At 37.5% G+C, this 20,371-nt stretch overlaps 2 protein-coding genes across 2 annotated transcripts; both read left to right on the top strand.

The window, feature by feature from the left end:
* Positions 1-1,075: 1,075 nt before the first annotated feature.
* LOC124159084 (syntaxin-8) lies at positions 1,076-20,129 on the top strand. Its single transcript, XM_046534619.1, has 7 exons — positions 1,076-1,228; positions 1,348-1,542; positions 1,651-1,737; positions 8,116-8,285; positions 9,533-9,625; positions 13,889-13,990; positions 19,929-20,129. The coding sequence occupies exons 1-7, from the start codon at positions 1,197-1,199 to the stop codon at positions 19,985-19,987; spliced, it is 738 nt and encodes a 245-aa protein (XP_046390575.1). The 5' UTR covers positions 1,076-1,196; the 3' UTR covers positions 19,988-20,129.
* LOC124159083 lies at positions 1,943-5,627 on the top strand. The gene has a single exon (XM_046534618.1). It carries the CDS (start codon positions 2,027-2,029, stop codon positions 5,600-5,602), a length of 3,576 nt encoding a protein of 1,191 aa, XP_046390574.1. The 5' UTR covers positions 1,943-2,026; the 3' UTR covers positions 5,603-5,627.
* Positions 20,130-20,371: the final 242 nt, after the last annotated feature.

Below are 20,371 nucleotides of genomic sequence, written 5' to 3'. Positions count from 1 at the left end.
ATTCCTATGATTTACTGAATAGAGAAACCTTATGAGGACCCTGGGAATTGTGTAATATCTTTGAAGAGTCCCAGTATCAGTCCCAAATTTAGTGATAAGATTTAATAATGGTATCTAGATGTCTGAAAATCTTTTATTTGCCCGTCATTATTTTAAACATTTACCCTATTTTATTTTTTTACGTCATATACATTATATATCATTTATCTATGAGAAATTTGGGGCCTGGATAAAATACAGAGCTTATGCTTCCTGCACCCCCCTCTGTTCAGAGGCTAATATCCTTTCCCTTATATATCGCATAATCTTCCTCACGTGCATAATTTCCATGTAAATGTGCGTCAATCGCTATTAAGGCTGACGTGAATCATGAAATGACCAATAAATTCGGAAGTTTTTCTGTTTCTTGATTTCCATCTCTTTTGGATGGCGGATGATAGCTTAAGCTAAGCTTAACAATTCTTCAAATTTAAGATTTTGTTTTTGACTCATTGAAGGTTTTATTTCGTTTGAATTACTTCAGAGTAATTGAGGTTGATTAATCCTTGAGATTTAGGTAGGGTGTTTCGGAAATAATGCTAATAGCCACAATAGTTTGTCGAAGCTTGGGGAATGACGGTGGGCAATAAGACGTCTTTCACAATAGTCATAGTGCCCACATGTGTAGTAGCTGAAGTATGAGTTGTGTAACTCATACTTCAAGGATGGATCAACTCGCAAAGAGGACCCTATGAGGATGAAGGGACGAGGATTATGGCACTGGGTCTCACAAGAAATGAGATAAACAAGTCCTCTCGACTGTCAGGTTGAATCTATTGCAAAATTAATGGGAGTCAGCTCCAATAAACGTAATCAATAAGTGCTATTAAAATTAAGGGACGCAAACAAAATATTTTGGGGATGGTTACATAGTTTTAGTGATCGTTTCGGGGTAAATATGCTAAGGAATTCAGGACGCTAAGTCGAATTATAAAATAGGATATACCCCCAAATCAATCGTGTTAATTCCAAATGAATAATCAGTGTGAACATATTAAGACTCATTGGGAGGGAATAATTGTGCTATCCTGTATGCACGAGAGAAATAACAACAAAATAGGCCTTGAATATGGAATTATTACATTATTTACATGAATTGTTAAAAACAATTTGCGGAAACAAATGAGTTGTGAAATACCTGACGTTTGTGGATCAACATGGCGCTCATCTCTGTAGGGGAAGATTCTTGGTAAGACTTTTTTATATTTAAAGTCCGTGTCTGTGAACATTTAATTTCAGTCAAAATGAGAGGAATGAAAGATGGTTTAATTTTCATACAAAATGTCATCTTTTTATATGTATCTCTAGGGCCATTGAACATGAAGGCTGTGAAAAATTGTACCGTGAAATCATGGAGCAATTCACGTTGCGAAGTCAAGAGCAGAAAATGTCCGTGGAATATGCTCGAATTTCATCATCCATTAGGTATAGAATGAAGCAATTCTCCTCTGAGGTTTTTCAGTTGAAGGAGAAAATAATGCAGGCTTCTTTGTCGAAGTCCATGTATGTATCATACACCTGTCATTGAATTATTGGGTCCTATATTATGCATTATTATATGACTTCTATGTGATTATTGTATTCAAATTTTCATGTGCATTGACCTGGCAGTACTCAGCAGGAAGCAGAAAGAAGGAGTCGAATGGTAGAGGTTTTGCGAAGCAAGGAGAGGCAAATGAAGGAATTATTCAGCGAAAGGTCAGTGGACCAATTTTCGACGCAGCTTTCATTGAAAATGCTTAACTAATTGATTCATATCTTCTTCAGTTTCTTGGGTTCGAATTATGTCAGTAGTATCCGAGAAGTTGATGAGAGTGTGGTATAAATATACTATGTTGTTGATCTTAATTTTAATAATTGTATTTGTCGTGGCAACACTTAAGTTGTTTACTTAAACTGTGTTATTCTTGCTGAATAAAACCTTGATTAGGTTTTTACTGAAACTGATATTTTACTACAATTTATTCAGCAAGAATTCTTTAGTAAGATGGAACAGCTTTTAAAGCCAGAAAGATTTGATACTGACCCTTCACATGTGGGTGCTGAATCGAAGTGGAAACACTGGAAAAGAACATTTGCTAATTTCCTGGGCCAAGTGAACAAGGTTTCAGAAGATGGTAAACTGCAATTACTCTGCAATTATGTATCTGCTAACGTCTTTCGGTATATTAGTGACTCAGAAAACTACTCAGATGCCATCAAAATACTAGATTCATTATATATCACAAAACGAAATGAAATATTTGCAAGACACTGCCTAGCATCTAGAACTCAGCAGACGGGTGAATCAGTCGATGAATATCTCCAGGTATTAAAACAAATGAGCAAAGATTGTGAATTTCAAGCAGTAACAGCTGATAAATATAAAGATGAGTACATAAGGGATTCTTTCATACGAGGCCTCAAGAGCTCTCGTATTCGAGAAAGATTACTGGAAAACACCAACGTCACATTAGAGAAGGCCCATGACCAGGCTAGGTCACTTGAGCTGGCTGAGCTACATTCAGCGTCTTATCTGAATACAGCAGATTCAACTCCTGTTGCTGCTGCTGACCATAGAGAAGATAGCCCTGAAGATACTACAACAACATCAGCTGCTTTGGTACGATCTGAAAAATGTTTCTTTTGTGGTAACAAACGGCACCCAAGGGACTCTTGCCCAGCAAAGGATATTATCTGTAGAGGTTGCGGAAAAAAAGGACATTACCAAAAAGTATGTAAATCAAGATTTAAACATTCATCTACAAATTCAACAGCTTCTACGTCGTTTTTGGCTTCTGCAGTAACAGCACCTCTATGCCTTCAAAAATCCATGACTAAGGTATTGATCAATGGAGTGGAACTAAATGCACTTATCGATACTGGAAGTTCTCTTAGTTTCTTGAATGAACGTTTTGTGGAGAGATGCGGAATAGTCGTTAAGCCTTACTCCGGTAAGATAACCATGGCTAATTCTTCTTTGAGTTCTGATGTTACTGGATGTGGTACGCTGACCTTGAAGATTCAGACCTATACATATGCAAATATTAAGGTGTTAATCATGAAAAATCTGTGTGCTGACTTCCTGATTGGGCACGATCTTCTGAAGAGTCACTCATCTGTAGAAATAGAATTCCATGGAGAACAAACACCTCTTAAAATCTGCTCACTAGCTACTGCTCGAGTTCCAGCAGCATCGCTATTTGCCAATCTCACACCAGACTGCAAACCCGTCATAACTAAGTCAAGACGTCACACAGAATCCGACAAAATATTCATCGCTGCTGAAGTGGAAAAATTGCTCAAAGAAGGTGTAATAGAACCTAGTAACTCACCATGGCGTGCTCAAGTTTTTGTAGTTAAGGGAGAAAATCATAAACCTAGGATGGTAGTTGACTACTCACAAACTATTAATAAATTTACAATGCTTGATGCCTACCCTCTCCCAAGAATAGAGGAGTTGGTACGGAATGTATCACAATACAAGATATTCAGCACCATTGACCTCAAGAGTGCCTATCACCAAGTACCTATTCTAGAATCAGATAAGCCATATACTGCTTTTGAAGCTGCTGGAAAACTTTACCAGTTCCGCAGAATTCCTTTCGGGGTAACTAACGGTGTCCCAGCTTTCCAGAGAAACATTGACAGAATTATCAAGGAAGAAAAGCTCAAAGGTACTTTTCCTTATCTAGATGATGTAACAGTTTGCGGCCATGACCAACAGGAACATGACCAAAATTTGGAAAGATTTTTAGGTGCAGTAGAAAAGTATAATCTGACATTAAACCAAGATAAATGTAAATATTCAACTAAATCTGTGAAAATATTAGGATATCTGATCGAAGATAGAGTTATAAAGCCTGATCCGGATAGGCTTGCACCTTTGATGAACCTACCTGTCCCAAATGACATGCCAGCCCTTCAGAGAACCTTAGGTATGTTTGCTCACTATTGCCGATGGATTCCCAAATTTTCAGAGAAGATTCGCCCTTTTCTGGTAAAAGGACCATTCCCGCTGTCTGAAGAAGCTGTGACAACATTCAATTCACTCAAGAAAGATGTAGCAGAGGCATCACTCTCTGCAATAGAAGAAAATACACCTTTTCGAGTAGAAACTGACGCTTCAGAGTTTGCCATTGGGGCCACCCTGAGTCAAGCCGAACGTCCCATTGCCTTTTTCTCTAGGACACTTAATGCAGCTGAGCAAAGACATTCCTCTGTTGAGAAGGAAGCTTATGCTATTGTGGAATCACTGAGGAACTGGAGACACTACCTTATCGGAAGACATTTTGAGGTCATCACTGACCAGAGGTCTGTTGCCTTCATGTTTGATCAGTATCACTCAAGTAAAATAAAGAATGAGAAAATTATGAGATGGCGACTTGAATTAGCTAATTACAAATTCGATATCATTTACCGACCAGGCAACCAAAACACAACTGCAGACACAATGTCGAGGATTACAGCAAGTACCTACTTAGAGGGAAGAATGAACCTCAAAGAACTACATGATGCTTTATGTCATCCGGGTGTAACAAGAATGCACCACTGGGTTAGAGCTAAAAACCTGCCCTACACACTAGAAGAAATTAAAGGAGTGATTAATTCTTGCACCTGCTGCAATGAATTAAAACCTCGATTCTGTAGAAATGAAGGGCAGCTTATAAAGGCAACTTCTCCATTTGAGAGATTAAGCTTAGACTTCAAAGGACCCTTACCTAGCTCATCCAAGAACCGTTTTCTACTGACTATTGTTGATGAATATTCAAGGTTCCCTTTTGCATTTCCTTGTACAGATATTTCGGCATCTACTGTTGTGAGAGTATTGACTATGGTGTTTTCGCTCTTTGGTACACCAGCTTATATACATTCCGACAGAGGAGCTTCGTTCATGTCACATGAACTGAAATCATTTCTCACCTCCTTAGGCGTTGCTACAAGTAGAACTACTGCCTACAGCCCCCAAGGAAATGGTCAGGTCGAAAGATACAATGGAATAATATGGAAGACTGTACTTTTGACCTTAAAGTCAAAAGGGTTAAAGACAGAACAATGGGAAGAAGTGCTTCAGTCAGCACTTCACTCTATTAGATCACTGTTGTGCACCTCAACAAATGCTACCCCACATGAACGTATGTTCACTCATCCCAGAAGATCTTTCAATGGTCGCTCCTTGCCTACATGGTTAACTAAACCAGGTCAAGTTTTAATGAAAAACCATTTGCGGCACAGCAAGTATGACCCGATTGTTCAGGAAGTCGAATTAATAGAGGCAAATCCAGACTATGCATATGTAAAGCTTCCCAATGGGCAAGAATCAAGTGTTTCCATTAGACATTTGGCTCCAAGAGGGGACTTCCCAGTCAAGCTTGACGGACCTCCCTTGAGCCCATCTATTGACTCCGGAGAACTGACATCACAAAACTCCTCATGCGATGAAGAGACAGGGCAAGATAAGGGCATACCTAATTCGAGTAAGAGTGTCTCTGAACAACCCAAGAGTCCATCTCCACAGAAAGGTTCTCCACGTGGACGGCAGCGAAGGCTACCAGCCTATCTAAATGACTACATCAGATACTAATCGATTTTTAGTGGGGGTGAATGTGGTATAAATATACTATGTTGTTGATCTTAATTTTAATAATTGTATTTGTCGTGGCAACACTTAAGTTGTTTACTTAAACTGTGTTATTCTTGCTGAATAAAACCTTGATTAGGTTTTTACTGAAACTGATATTTTACTACAGAGAGATTACGTAAATTAATCATTACGTAAATTAATTTTGTACCTATTCAAGTGTTTTTTTCTCTTTACTGAAGAAGAGATCTATTTACTCGTGTCTTGGACATGAACCTTGATGGCATTAGGCCTTTAATTTGGATCGACTATTATGAACAATAAGTGTGAAAGCTCCTTTGTCTTTGGTTAACTCCTCATAGAAACATATAAATGCCCTTATAAGGGTATCACCTAAAAGTTTTCATACATATTGTGGTGTAGGCGATTTGCCCATTTTAGAAGTTGAAATTCGTATTTTTCAGTTACATGCTGTACATAACCATCATGCTGGGTTCTTATTTAACTTATGGACCTTCCCTTCACAAGTCTTTCTAACAATCCCTTCCAGCTGAGCTGTATCAATTTCCTCCACCAGTTCACTGCCCAAAAATACACATGTTGCATCCAAATGGTGAATTGACCAATTATATTTGCAAACACTAGTCTTTGGCATTGAAAATGCACTTCAGGAGAGAGATTTTCATTAAGAACTACCCCATGCCACTGCATGAACCCTTTTGCTACAAATATTGGTTTGAATTTCACAGCATCACGATTTTCGTCTTGCTATAATTTAAATACGTACCCACTTATTCTGTAACAAGTTCTTTCAATCAGGCATATCCATATACATATTCCCAAGTGTGATTAGTTTCAAAAGCATCAAGCTCCTCCTCGACAACTTTCTCCCATAAATAGTTATAACAAGACCCTTTTGAACCAAGTTCTTTCAAGCAGGCAAATTCGCAAGTTCCCGAGCTCATCAACATCTGTATGCATGTGTAAAAACATGTCTGTTTGTCTGTCTGTTAAGAGTTTCTATACCAATGCATGGATTGTGACCAAAGTTATTACATAGGTGCATCTCATGCTTCCAAACTCTGTAGTGTTTTTTTTAGTTGTGTTCGATGCGATATTTGCTTGGTTTCTCATTACTGTTTGTTACGTCATGTCATACTACTTCTGCGGTTGGACTCCCTTCTGGGTGAACACACTTCTTAACATGGTCACTTAGAGAACATATAAATCCAGCTACGTGGCCATGAATTCCAAGGTACTTAATTCTCTGGGTACTATCCATCCTGAGCAACGCTGGGTAGCCTGCTAGTGAACAATAAAAAAACAATACTAACTAATCTTTTTCAATCTAATGAGGTACTTACTTCTTGTATCAACTTCTACATTGCCCTCATTTTCCCCATCTGACTTACTATCGGAGTATTGCACTACCTCCTTTTCATCATCCTCAATATTTTCACTACTTATTGTTAAAATCTTGGGCTCTACATTATCTTCTGTAATATTCTTAACATTCCTAATAGTTAACAATAGTCTCAACTGAATCAGATACAGGCTTATTTTTTTCTTCATCAGTATATATGTCAACATTTTCTTTGTGGGCTGTATTATTCACATAGAAATCATGACTCTCACCTGCCATTCACGAAAAAAAAACTTTGAAACTTACTCTTTTCATTGGTATATAGCTTGTTCATTTTGGATTTGTGCTTGAATAAGTATGAAGTATTGAAAATGGGTCTGTCATTTAGAATAACCCTGTATAATAGTTCCAATTTTTTCTATGAAAATAAATGTAAAAAATGACATTTTCACTGATAAATTCAGACTTTTTTCTATCTGGAAATTCATAACATCAAAATCCTACAAAGCAAAATCAAAGTTTCCGTCAAGATCTGCAGTATGGGGTCAAAAAGTGGAAATTGCAATATATTTTTAATGTTTAATGAAAAATGGGACGGGAGTAGTTAGTGTCCTAGAATATTGTATAGCATAAAACGCTCATTATTCTAGGTATTAGGTGATTCGACTGTTCAAACGTCCCATTTGCTATCTTTTTTAGTCAAAATGACTCATGCCCATTTCTTTAACTATCTTTATTTTGTCAAAATGACCCATGCCTGTCCTTCTTCACCTCCTTTGTAACTTACCTAACATCCTTCCTTTTAAAGCCTGGTTTACACTGGGCATGGAGTTTCATATCTTTAGCGGCATCTTTTTCTCAATCGGGAGTGAAGTCATTTTAGAATTAGGCTATTTTACATTCCCTTAATTGCATTAATGCATTTATTTATCTGTTCCTGCATTTTAACAGCTTTACACAATATGTGTTTTTACATGCATTTGGTTTGTGCAATTATGTGCCTTGTGTAAAACTGCCTTAACGCAGACTTCCCATATAGCACAAGCAGTTTAAAAATTGGGTATCATGTGCTGCTTTATGATGAACATTTATGTTCGTTATACTCTAATGTATATGCCTTATACACGTATATTTTTATGTTTCTTTCTTCTAGAAACCTTCCAGCCACAAGTAGTGGCCGTGGAGCCCGTTCTTTTGCTGACATGGGTGTTAGTGGTTGGAGAGATGATGATGAGGAAGAAAATGCTGTCGGTGGTGCTGAATTACCTTCGGGAAACTACTCCATCAATGACGTTCGTCAACAGCAGCAGACAGTTGTTAAACGTAAGATATAACTTCTCTTAAAAAATACTTAAGATTGATTTTCTATGCAACCCTCTTCAGTGAATTAAGTTGACTAAAGACATCGAATTAAATAGTATGTAATGTTTTTTATTATCACTCCTTAAAACACAAATGTCACTGACACAAAATTAAAACACTTTGAAAAGCTTCCACTGCAAAACTCTGGGCAGCGAAGACACACCCGCACGCCACAACTTTTACAGCCATACTCCCCCCTTCGCCGTCCACCATTACTTGCCTCATTGTTCCTCTCCCGCTAATTGTCACAGCAACACTCAACTCACACATAACATAACATTGTTAAAGTTTACTCGTTGATTCCATCCATGGAAGGCATTAATTATTATTTCAATAGTAAGGTATAATTTCACTGTTTTCCACATGAAACATATTTTCCACACATTTTAATAAATATTATGATATTACCGTATAAGCGTGTGTAAGAGGCACACCCCTATTTTGAGCATCGAAGCTATGAAGAAAAAAATTTTGCGGCATTTTTTTTATACTATCGCGGTGTTGCAGACATATGCCTGGAATTTCGACAGTTATCAAAATTTCCTCTTTCAATACTAATTGAAAGAGGAAATTTTGATAACTGCGGCGGTAATAGCGGCAGAAGAGGGAGTAGAAAAAGTTCAGATCCTCCCTTCGCATACGCCGTTGCTCTACGATGCTTGTCCTATTCACGAACAATTTTGTTTAAATGCTCTCGCAGGAGGAATGCAATAGAATTGCAGCCATGAAAACTTTAAGGCAAAACACAAAAGGCACATAGCATGAACCTTCCCAAGAGCTTGGACAACAATCGGGGCAAACTTAGCGCCGTAGGATAATAACAACGTCGTAGATTTAACGAAGCCACACTCGGCCCTACATCAGCCAATGCCTCTGCCATTTTTTTTTCCTTTCCGAGACCCCACAGGAAAATAGGAAAATATCAAGTTACAGGGGAACAATGGAAACGGTACTATCTTGTTCCTTAATGCTCCTTGCCTGATTCATTTTAGGAGAATAAATGTGAGGATCAAATTATCGCTTACCAATAAAATATGAAATTTTAACTCTAACTTACGTTCTGGATCTACTTAATCCTCAATCATTTTTATGATAGAGTTTGAAACACTCTCCTCTGCATGCTTACCTATTTAAGGATTACGTTCAGGTTCTTCTGCATTATGGGAAGATATTATCGTCAATTTTTGACAGTTGACTCTTAATTCCAGAGCAAGATGAGGGTTTGGAGGTGTTATCTAAAGTAATATCCCGCCAGAAAGAGCTTGCCAAAGTGATTGGTAATGAAGTGGACATCCAAAATGGTGAGTGATAAGTTTCAAAGAATGTGTCTACTAAAGGTCGTGTTTTATTCATGCTGGTATAATTTCTGGGAGCTTGTTGAAAAAGTTTTTCTCCACATATATACAGTGGAACTTGGTTATAACGTCATCAAAGGGACCAGAAGATTTTTAACGTTATATCCGAGTGACGTTATAAAAAAATCAGCCTTAAATCTGAGTGACAGGAAAAAGTAAAAACGTAAATGTTCTGCTATATACAACACTGTTTATTGAAATCTACTAGTACATTGGAATATGTATAATAAAAAACGTTAATAAAAAAATGATATTCACAATTAAATATTTTATAGCCTAATAAAAATCTTACTTTACTGTCGAAAAAAATCTGTGATCTTCTTTTGAACAGTCCTTTCAGAAATTGCTTGCTTTTGATGTTTCTACACATGGTTTCTATGAACTTTGGGATATAATACAATCACACTACTACTTTTGCAACCTAAGAATCGCAAAATTTTTGACGCTATACCCGAGCGTCGCAATATTTGTTGACGATATAAACAGGTTTTCGTACAACATAAAATGTTCAATTTTGGCTGGTCTGTATAAAATGTGACGTTAAACCCGAGTTGACGTTACAGCCGATGCCGTTATAACCAAGTTCCACTGTATTAGTTTATTTGATAGTTCTTTATAAATTCCATGGGGATATCGATTTCAGAGGTGTGTGTCTCTTTGTAAAATTTTACTTCTAGCTTTGTATTCTCTGCCTCCTAGCCTAATAATACTCAGTCATATTTTCTGTGAGTCAGCAACTCATGGTATCCTGTGGTTTTGTTTCCTACTGTTTCATATTTTATCAATTTTTGTGGCATTGTGTTTCATACTGCCATGAAAAATTTTTGTTGCCAATTTTGATTTTGATATTGATGGCCTTAACCATTTTATATTGGTCTGCTTGCTAAATATGTGGTCAATATCAATAAAATATATTTCTTAACCCTTTCATGGAAAGGTGTGCGTACCGATTCATCATGGGTTTGTGACTGTATTCACTGCCAGTCAAATTCCAGGGGTACTCAGTGCCCCTGGGAATTTTAACTTTGTCGTAAATTTTATTTGGCAGCACTGGCTGTCGCTGGCTCCCGTGACTTTTACTTGACCATTACGACCTGTCTGTTACTTTGTTTGCTGTGACCGTGGCACATCGCATTCCTTTTCTGGAACGTTTTTGGGGCACTGAGTACCCCAGTGTACGGTTAGTGTGAGTTTTTATTCAAGTGTGTATATTTCGTTTTCGTAGATTTTTTGGAATTTTACCGAAGTATTTTTACACTGTATTAGTCATGGATAGGCTACGAACTGAGGAGGACATTTTAAGTGAGTTAGCTCGTTCCTCTGAGCCTAAGAATTTTGAAGATAAGTCAAAAAGTGAAAATGAATAAGACATTTTGGAAGGAGATGATGTTGTCAGACTTTTTTTCACCCGACGCATTTGAAGATGAGTTTGTTCTTGGTGAAAGTGATTTTGAAGGGGAAGAAGGACAAACAACACATGCAAGAAAACGACCTAGACGAAATGAAGATGCACAAGACTTGCAAGTTGAACCAGAACACCTGGAATATGAATATTAAGAATCAGAAACAAAATGCAGTTGAAAAAACGGTCCCTGGAAATGTTATTCAGTTAAAAGAAGTGTTCTCAGGGGTAAAAATAAGTACCGTTGGGCAACAAAGCCTGCTGAAAGAGTTGAACGAACTAAAAAACTGCATCTTTAGAAGACTTTGATAGAAAATGTAAGGTTTCTTAATTCTTTTGTTATATTTAATAAAATATCAAAACAAGTAATTCAATTTATGTTTTTGCAATAATTTAAGGCCCAAATAACGTGTTTTCAATGTTTTTTATAATAAAAATAAGTTTTTGCATTTTATATGTTTTTTAACTCTTAGGGGCACTCAGTACCCCAGTGTACGGTTAGTGTAACAGAAATGGAGGTGTACGGTTGCAGGGTTAAGGCCATTTTACACAGTGAATTTTCATTTGAACGATCTTGTGAATGAAATCATTCGCTTGTGAATGAAAGGCCTGGTTTACATGGTGAATGATTTCAGCGAATTTTCTGAGCAGAAACGATGAGCACTGGTGCGAGTATCAATAGTGCATGTCGACTCTAATGATACTTTCCACCTTATAGAGTTGTTTAGAAAGTTGCAGACGACAGAATCTTCGAGTACGTTTGAGCTTGAATATAATTTTGTATTAATTTCACCTTTGATCCTGAATTAAGCATATTTATCTGAAAAATATTTTTAACCTGCTTTAGACTGTGATGGAAGGCCTTGAACTGTCTTTAGACGGACATAAACTATCAATAAGTCTAATACTTCACAATACAGAAATTTACTGACTTGTAATCATTTTTAAATGTCTCAAACTTTCTTAACATTGGCTTTACACAAATTTGTCTTTACTGCCTTCTTTAAATCTTTTTAAATTTCCTTGTTCTTCTATAAAATTCACTTTTCAAACTGTTTAAAGTATGTATAAACCTTTTTCAAGCCAGTGCACAGTCTTATTTTCAGAGCATAGAGTGGCCAGAAAGTTGCAAACCTTAATATTAATCCATTTATCTGACAGGAAGTTCAATGTGTGCTGTAAATCACCCAGCAGCTAAAATAAAATATCTTGTTAAAAAGTAAGGACAGTAGTTATGCCTAGGTTTCCATGAATCCTCTTCATTGTGAACGTCATGTAAATTTCAATTCTAAATCAACTGTCTACAAAATAATTTGAAATAGTTAATAGAAATTATTGATACTGTGCTCAGTCAATGCAAAATTATTGACTCAATGGACTTTTAATGCATTGCATGGTATTTCCGTTAAAATTTAGAATTCTGTTTTTGGAGGAAAAATTTATAAAGATTTGGTAATAACCTAACCTTATCATAAAAAAATATAATCCTCAATTTTTACCAAATTTTCATTAGTTTGATTGGAGCAAATATGGCAACGTAAAGTAAAGCAATTGAAAACATTACGAGAAAACCATCATTGTAACAGCCATCGGAGGATAGCTCGTGTCTTCAGTCATCACGTATCATCGAAGTCAAGTTCAAGAAGTGAAGGATAAGGTAGTTCGAGGTTATTAAGGGATGACTTAGCTGCATTAGATCGGATCTTATACAAAAAGTGCCTGGAGTTTGGATCAGAAGGGGAGAGAAACATAACGAGAAGACAAATCACTCAGCTTGCGAGTTGAAGGTCCCAGCGCTGCATTCGCGGAAGAAAGCAGTCGAAGGAGCGTTCCCCGGTAGATTCTATCGACTCTTGGTAAACTTTTATCAGACTCTTCTTGCTAATGAGCAGAAATTCGAAGATTTGGATGATCAATTGCATGTACCGTCATTAAAAAACATTAAATCAGGCAAAAAAATCTTGAGGGGGAAAAATTTTACGACCATAAATGCGGAAAAACGCAAAATGTGGAAACACTAATTACGGATAATTTTTACATTGTCCTAATAGGGAATGAATCCGGACCCCAAAAAATAAACGCTAAATGTGGAAAAACGGTGAATGCGAAGACGTTAAATCTGGATCCGACTGTATTTGGTTTTAGAAATACCGGTTTAGACGAATGGCAAGGGTCAATTTTAACCTCATTTGAAAAAGGCCAGATTGGCGCCCATGCGATTCCACTCCACGTGACGTCACAGGGACCTAGTTTCTATAAGAGTAGATAGGAGTTTTACATTGTCTGAGATTACTAACGCATGCATGAGGCACAGAGCTCAGGGAAACATCTCTTAATAATCACACATTAAAAATACCTAAGTTCGGAAAGTTTTCTTTGTTGGTAGGGGAATAATAATCCTTATTTAAGCCAAGCGCTACCTGCTAGCAGGGTACTCAGCTACCTGCTAGCAGCCTGCGTCGTTTCAGCACTCAAGCCTCGCCCCAAGGTCACCTCACACACCGACAGCTGGAACCAGAAATATATCACACGGAGTTTTCCCATCATTCCTACTTAGCAGTCGCGCTTTCATGCGCTTGAAAATTTTCACTTTTCGTTTTAATCGTGAAAAATAGATATCGTTATTCTAAAATCTAAGAGCGTGAAATGCGCGCTCCAGGAGTAATAATCTTTCGATTTAGGCAATAAAAAAATAATAGGAAACCACCCTATTGTTTATTATTCTTAGTATGAAAATAATGTTTTAAGTTATTGCAACAGTTACATTGGTAATTTCACACTATCACATTTATTGTGTGTATTTTCAGACATAATTGATGACCTGACTGAAAACATGGAGAACACTGATACCAGAATACGAAGGGAAACGAAGCAGATTGGGACCATTGTCAGGAAGGACAAGACGTGGGGTAAGTTGACAGAACATTTTGTTTCCTTTGTGTCTTACTTCAATACAAAATTTTTGGATCTGTATGGAATTTACATTAGTGTACACACTATCTTTCCGAAATGCATGAGAGTATATCTAATTGGCGAGTAATTTAATATTTTGAATGAACTATACAGTTGATTTTTTAGTTGTGAGAAAATCAGTATTCTTTCATTAACAATGAAATTGTTAGGGAAATTCTCGAAGAAATGATTTATATCCCATGAAATGCCTTTGTGATGCTTGTTCCTGTTTCAAAAAAATTTAGAATGGTTACACTTTAAGTTGGATGCAGCTAGAAATCTAACCTAGTTAAATGAGTAAGAGTCCATTGCCATCTAGGTAACCCCTTCCTGACTACACAACCGAGTGAATAATATGCTTCTGAATCAAATTTGCCAATAATGAAAACTTGAGCTAAGGATGATGCAACATGCGATTTTCACATTGGACATAGGAATGTATTTCATAGCATTTAGTTGTGTGTGTCAGATTGCCTATCAAAGCAACAAGTCATGAATTATTCTAAATTTATAGTTAAAAATTAAAGTACTCACTCTATGATATTAAAAACTATGGAGTATTGGAGGACTGTTTCATGAAAAATGCATTTTTTTAAAATCCAAGATTAAACATAGAGGGAAATACATAACAGCACTGATGGACAATGGTCTGTGAACAGTTGTGAAAATCACTTTTGTTAATGTGATACTTTTACTAGTCATTGCTCATTTTGAGTCTTTGTCAGAAATGTAGAATTTAGTCTTAAGAACATTACTTTACAGTGGAACCTCATTAAAGTGAGTACGGGCTATTGCTAGATCCCCGCCATTACGAGAGATAGCCAAGGCACTGTCAATTAACTTTATAATAAGCATGTGAAAAAATTCGTTTTTACAGGCCCTTTTTGTGTTGGCAATCGCCATAGCGAGAGTTTCCATCGCCGGAAAACTTTCACCAAGAGTCCCTAAGCTCTGTAATTTCTTGCAATCTGTTAGAAATGAAGTTAACATGGAGTGCTCAGTCTCAAATTCATGCAGTAAACTGTCATTCGATAAATAAGTAGTTCATTTTGTTGAAAATATTGTGGCATTAACATTCGCAAATGGTTGATCTTCTTTTGTTCCTCGGGCGGCAGAAAGCAGTCGGCAGAATACTTGCACGTCCGTGAGTTGCGCGAATAGAAAGCATTTGATGGTAGATACCATGGCCAAAAAGCACCAAACACGTCTAAGCAAGGGATAGATTGCAAATGGAGAACTTCCAGAGTTCGGAGGGTTGATTATACTAATTCAAAGCACCAAAGCATTATCTCCCGTCATATTTGCTCGTGATGCCTGCGGTGTAAAGTCGAAGTCTTAGAAGATAGGACCCCGATCTTAAGTATCTTAATAAGTATTCCCCGCGTGATATAACATGGACGAAACGGAACTCTTTTACAACGTACTCCCCGACAAGACCCTTGCAGTACGAGATATATGATGTATGGGATGGTATAGGATGTACAATAGGGCGGATCGCAAAAATCGATTTTTTTCAAATCCATCTGGCCCAATGAAAAAAAGTTGTGGGACCGATAAAAAATAAGGCCTGAAAAATTTGAGACCTGTACGTGAACCCCTGACCCTCGCTCAAATGCAATTTAGGGGGGGAGGGTCAAAATTCGAAAAATATAATATTTTATGGTCATTCCCTATAGATTTTGCCATGTTACTGCCCTTTTAGGGCAAATATTTCGTGCATTTTGACGTATCTGCCACCGTTTAGCCACAAAATGCCTAATTTGAGTCCGCGTCCGCGAAGAAAATATTCCAACGCCCACGCAGCGTCGCGGATACCAGAGCCGCAGGCCGATCCCTTCCCCTCCACGCTCGCTTCTCCCCCTCCCACGCCTCTGACACAGCAAAATTCATCCCGCGCATGCTGCTAGGAGGTCGTTTATCTTTCATAATATAAATCAGAAGATGGTAGAAGGTAAAAAACGATGCGTAGTGAGACGACTTGTCCCTTATTTGGCACCTCGTCGGCGTTAAACAAATCGATGTTACCTACTTTTAGAGAAGTGATGAAATAATTTTAGACCTGCGCACGCAGGAAAGGAGACTACGGTCTTGAAGACGCCTCTCGAGTGGCTATGAAGGTTTGGGAACTTAGGTTATGCACTTCTATTCCGGTATTGTCCAACAGCTGTGACTAAATGGATGAATAAGGGTGAAGGCCGCCGGCGTACCCTCCCCGCTCCCCTATCGAACGCCCCAGATGCAGCAAAATTCACACCAAGTGCGTCTTTCTTCGTTAGTCTTACTAATATTTGATTTATCAGCATCGTCCAGTGAGGAACAATCACGAATGAATTATTCAATTACCTGCTTCCCAGTCTGTATTTCTTATGTTATTGTCATTCCTTGTCTTTTGCTGCTGTCAACAAAGTTTTGGTAAATTCTTTCGCGAATCTCTCGTCCGTATGTATAATAAAAGGAATATTGAAATTTAAATTTGAACTTTCATCAATAGATTTTTAAATTCCACACTGCTAAGCTCGGATATAGCCGAAGGAACCGGAGTCTCTCTCCAACATATCATCAGCGGGTAGTACTTTACGTCGATATTAAAATCCAGCAATTAAAAAATATCTCGGATTGGTCGCCAAACGCATCCTTGCGGAAACGCATATTGGGTCCCTAGATTACCCTCCCAACGTTTATGTCGCAAATCCAAGTCAACATAGTGCAATTAGCAAATAGACCACTGGAAGGGATGAAATACGATTTGATGCTTTCCCGGCGAATGATGTGGGTAAACTCTTTTTGGGGTTCAACAAAATTTATCTCTTAGGATGAGCCCCCAGTCGGAGCTTGAAATGTTGGCCATTATGGAAAAATTAACCCGGTGGGAATCCCGAGAAGAGTCTACCCACGCTGCAAGGGATGTTGGAATTATGCTTATAGCAAAGGGATGATGCCTCCTTTTTGGGCGGTATTCGCTTGGTACCATCATAATCAAATCCTTTTTAATTCTGTGTATCTAATTTTCACTTGGAAAGGAATCGATAATCGCCGATTTTATAACTTTTGCTAATCCTCCGACGGGGGAGGCAAACCTCCAAAAGTGGGACCCTGTTTCTTCAACTAACACCACACACTATAAACTTGTATTGATAAGTCCTCTTCCCTTTTTTCATCAGACAAGAGTATGGTCTTTCATTCCAATAAAATGAGACCCTTTGATGACACCTCTCTTTTCTTATTCACAGTAATTAGCATCTTTTTCTGTCTACGTAAGTAATTCCGGTACACTAGCTTTGATATATCTTACGAAGTTATGACTTTTGCGTCAGCTAAAGTTGCGGGAACGATCATTGCTGTTGCTTGGTTCTTGCATATACCTCTATCACAGTTGGCAGACGCATTTTCCCCGAAGAAGTTCCAATTTGAGGTTATAGTCCTTAATGTTTATTTCATGAGGAAAGTAGAGATACGAATCGGCTAATTTCTAGCCATTTTAATTTTCTTCGGATGAATTGATGAAGAAAACTTTTGATACTATTTTCCCGTGCAAGAATTGACGATGATGACTCAACGCTCGCCTACGATTCCCTTTTTTCCTAAGTTGTCGAGTTTCTTTAGGGTTCAATCCAGCAGCCATCATCTTTCTTTTCGTCAGATTGTCTCTCAAAATACTTCTCATTGGGGGAACCTTATGCTCCTCCATGCACTTACACGCAAATATATCGCATAATTTAAAATGTTCCTTTAAAATTGTTTGAGTCTTATACTTCAATAAAACCCTACTTTTGGCCTATTAGTAGTATTAGATTTTCGTAAGTTTTAGTACTTCCTGTGGTACCGCTAAATCTATTTAGTCACATTCATAATGGAAGAGAAGCGCGTCACCATAGTTTGCACACCTTCATAGCCCCTCGAGAGGCGTCTTCATAGACCGTAGTCTCCTTTCCTGCGTGCGCAGGTCTAAAATTATTTCATCACTTCTCTAAAAGTAGGTAACATCGATTTGTTTAACGCCGACGAGGTGCCAAATAAGGGACAAGTTGTCTCACTACGCATCGTTTTTTACCGTCTACCATCTTCTGATTTATATTATGAAAGATAAACGACCTCCTAGCAGCATGCGCGGGATGAATTTTGCTGTGTCAGAGGCGTGGGAGGGGGAGAAGCGAGCGTGGAGGGGAAGGGATCGGCCTGCGGCTCTGGTATCCGCGACGCTGCGTGGGCGTTGGAATATTTTCTTCGCGGACGCGGACTCAAATTAGGCATTTTGTGGCTAAACGGTGGCAGATACGTCAAAATGCACGAAATATTTGCCCTAAAAGGGCAGTAACATGGCAAAATCTATAGGGAATGACCATAAAATATTATATTTTTCGAATTTTGACCCTCCCCCCCTAAATTGCATTTGAGCGAGGGTCAGGGGTTCACGTACAGGTCTCAAATTTTTCAGGCCTTATTTTTTATCGGTCCCACAACTTTTTTTCATTGGGCCAGATGGATTTGAAAAAAATCGATTTTTGCGATCCGCCCTAATGTACAATGATACTCAGCGTGAATTGTCCTGATGGAAGTATTTATTCTCTGTTGCGGTTACAAGTAATAGTCACGATCACAATGCATTATTCACAAGGGTGAAGTATGCGGGTCAGTGGTAGAAGTCGTATTAGCACTCTCTTCCGTCACCCAGGCGGCTGGGCATCCCCTGGTGGACACTGGAAGAACTAACAGAAACTGACTCTTATTTGACGCTGCCACAGATGCCATATGTGAAGAACTGGTGCTGCGATTTTAGTTTATTTCATTTAAAAAATTCTGCATTCCTTTTTCATGTTTCGCAGTTATTATTGAGAATGTTAAATCAATAAATTCATACTCTTAAGATTTTTGGCCTAAGGGTCCATCAGGTGCCTTTCCGTATCTTTGTCGCAAATATTACCCATATGAGTTATATTTGTCGTAGTATCTATCTTCTGTTTTACTTAAGTGACATCAGCATTCATTATATCTGCTTATTTTTTTCGTGAAATAATATCACGTTAATATCTTTTATTACATTACCAATTTTAATTCTAATTGTTTTTGTTGCAGTGCTTGTTGCAGTGCTGCTCAGTGTCTTATTTCGAATACGTCGCTAGTGTAACACTCAAAAAGGAACCTTTTTTAACAACGCAAACTTAGCAAACTTTTTACCTTAGATAATGAAGATGTTACATTATACGATAGAAATGTCTTCCGAGGCAGGATCGTTATACAACCTTCCACCGTTTTCGTCTGCAGAAACAAATGCAATATGTTATTTCACTTAACTGCTGCTTAAGGTACAGGAATAATAAACATACACCAATGGAATTTTGGAATGGAATGGCATTTGAGACATTAAATTTCCGTAATACAGTTCTATCAGTTGTTTTTGGAATTTTCGGTGGAAAATACCAAAATAAAAGAATGATTACGTAAATGCACTAATTAAGTACATAGAATAATGGCTTCGTCGGTTGTGCATTGGCATAATGATTGACAAAGCAATGCTTTGCTTAATTTTTATTCAGTGCGGCACTTATAAATTGTTTGATTAGGTAGTTGTTGTATAAGGAAGGAAATTTAGTGATTAAAAAAACACCGCCTTTCGTCTGGGTTTATGCTTACGTTTATCGGATTGAAATTTCTCTGTCGCCGCACCTCTCCTGTTCCTGTATAACTGTTTGCAATAGGTATATTGGCTATTATTTGTTCCACCTCCAGTAAAGCGACAATTTGCTATAGCGAGTGTTTATATTAGCACCGTGGGGTCTTGTTTTATCGAGGTTGCACTGTATGTTATAAATCTTGCAGACTATCTGAATACATAATATTATATTATATGAATAATAATTTTTCAAATCATAAATAATTTTTCTTCTTTCTTTTCAGTCTACTGGATGATTATAATTCTACTTTTCATTGCAATTGTTGTTTTGGGGATTGTTTAAGTTTTCTGGAATATTATGGTAATTTCAAAGTATCCCTATCGCTAAATACTGCATATCCAAACTCTATGAATTGTAAATATGTATATTAAGTTTTAAGATGGCATTTTATGTATAATAATCAAATAATATTTTTAAATTATTATTTATCTTGTTATATTTTTCTACCCCACGTAAATGTGTATGCGTGTGTATTTTTATAAAATTTGATATGAAGCAATAAGAATACAGTGTCACTTCAAATCAATGTCATTGTCATTAAAGGCAACTTTTTTGGGGAGAGATATCATGGAAAAGGATATCAAGGATACACAAAATATTGTACTGCCCACTTAATTTTATTTCACAACTCTGCTACATGTGTTTTGATTGACTTGCAATCATCAT

Source organism: Ischnura elegans, chromosome 5, assembly GCF_921293095.1.
Source record: "Ischnura elegans chromosome 5, ioIscEleg1.1, whole genome shotgun sequence".
Classification (NCBI taxonomy): domain Eukaryota; kingdom Metazoa; phylum Arthropoda; class Insecta; order Odonata; family Coenagrionidae; genus Ischnura; species Ischnura elegans.
The sequence above is the reverse complement of the archived record's forward strand: the minus strand, read 5'-3'. Positions and strand labels throughout refer to the sequence as shown.

Bases quoted from the DNA above. Each gene is read 5' to 3' on its own strand.
- LOC124159084 (XM_046534619.1), top strand. From the start codon at position 1,197: ATGGCGCTCATCTCTGTAGGGGAAGATTCTTG. The intron at 8,286-9,532 runs GTAAGATATAAC...TCTTAATTCCAG, and splicing joins GCAGCAGACAGTTGTTAAAC to AGCAAGATGAGGGTTTGGAG. The intron at 13,991-19,928 runs GTAAGTTGACAG...CTTTCTTTTCAG, and splicing joins CAGGAAGGACAAGACGTGGG to TCTACTGGATGATTATAATT.
- LOC124159083 (XM_046534618.1), top strand. From the start codon at position 2,027: ATGGAACAGCTTTTAAAGCCAGAAAGATTTGATACTGACCCTTCACAT.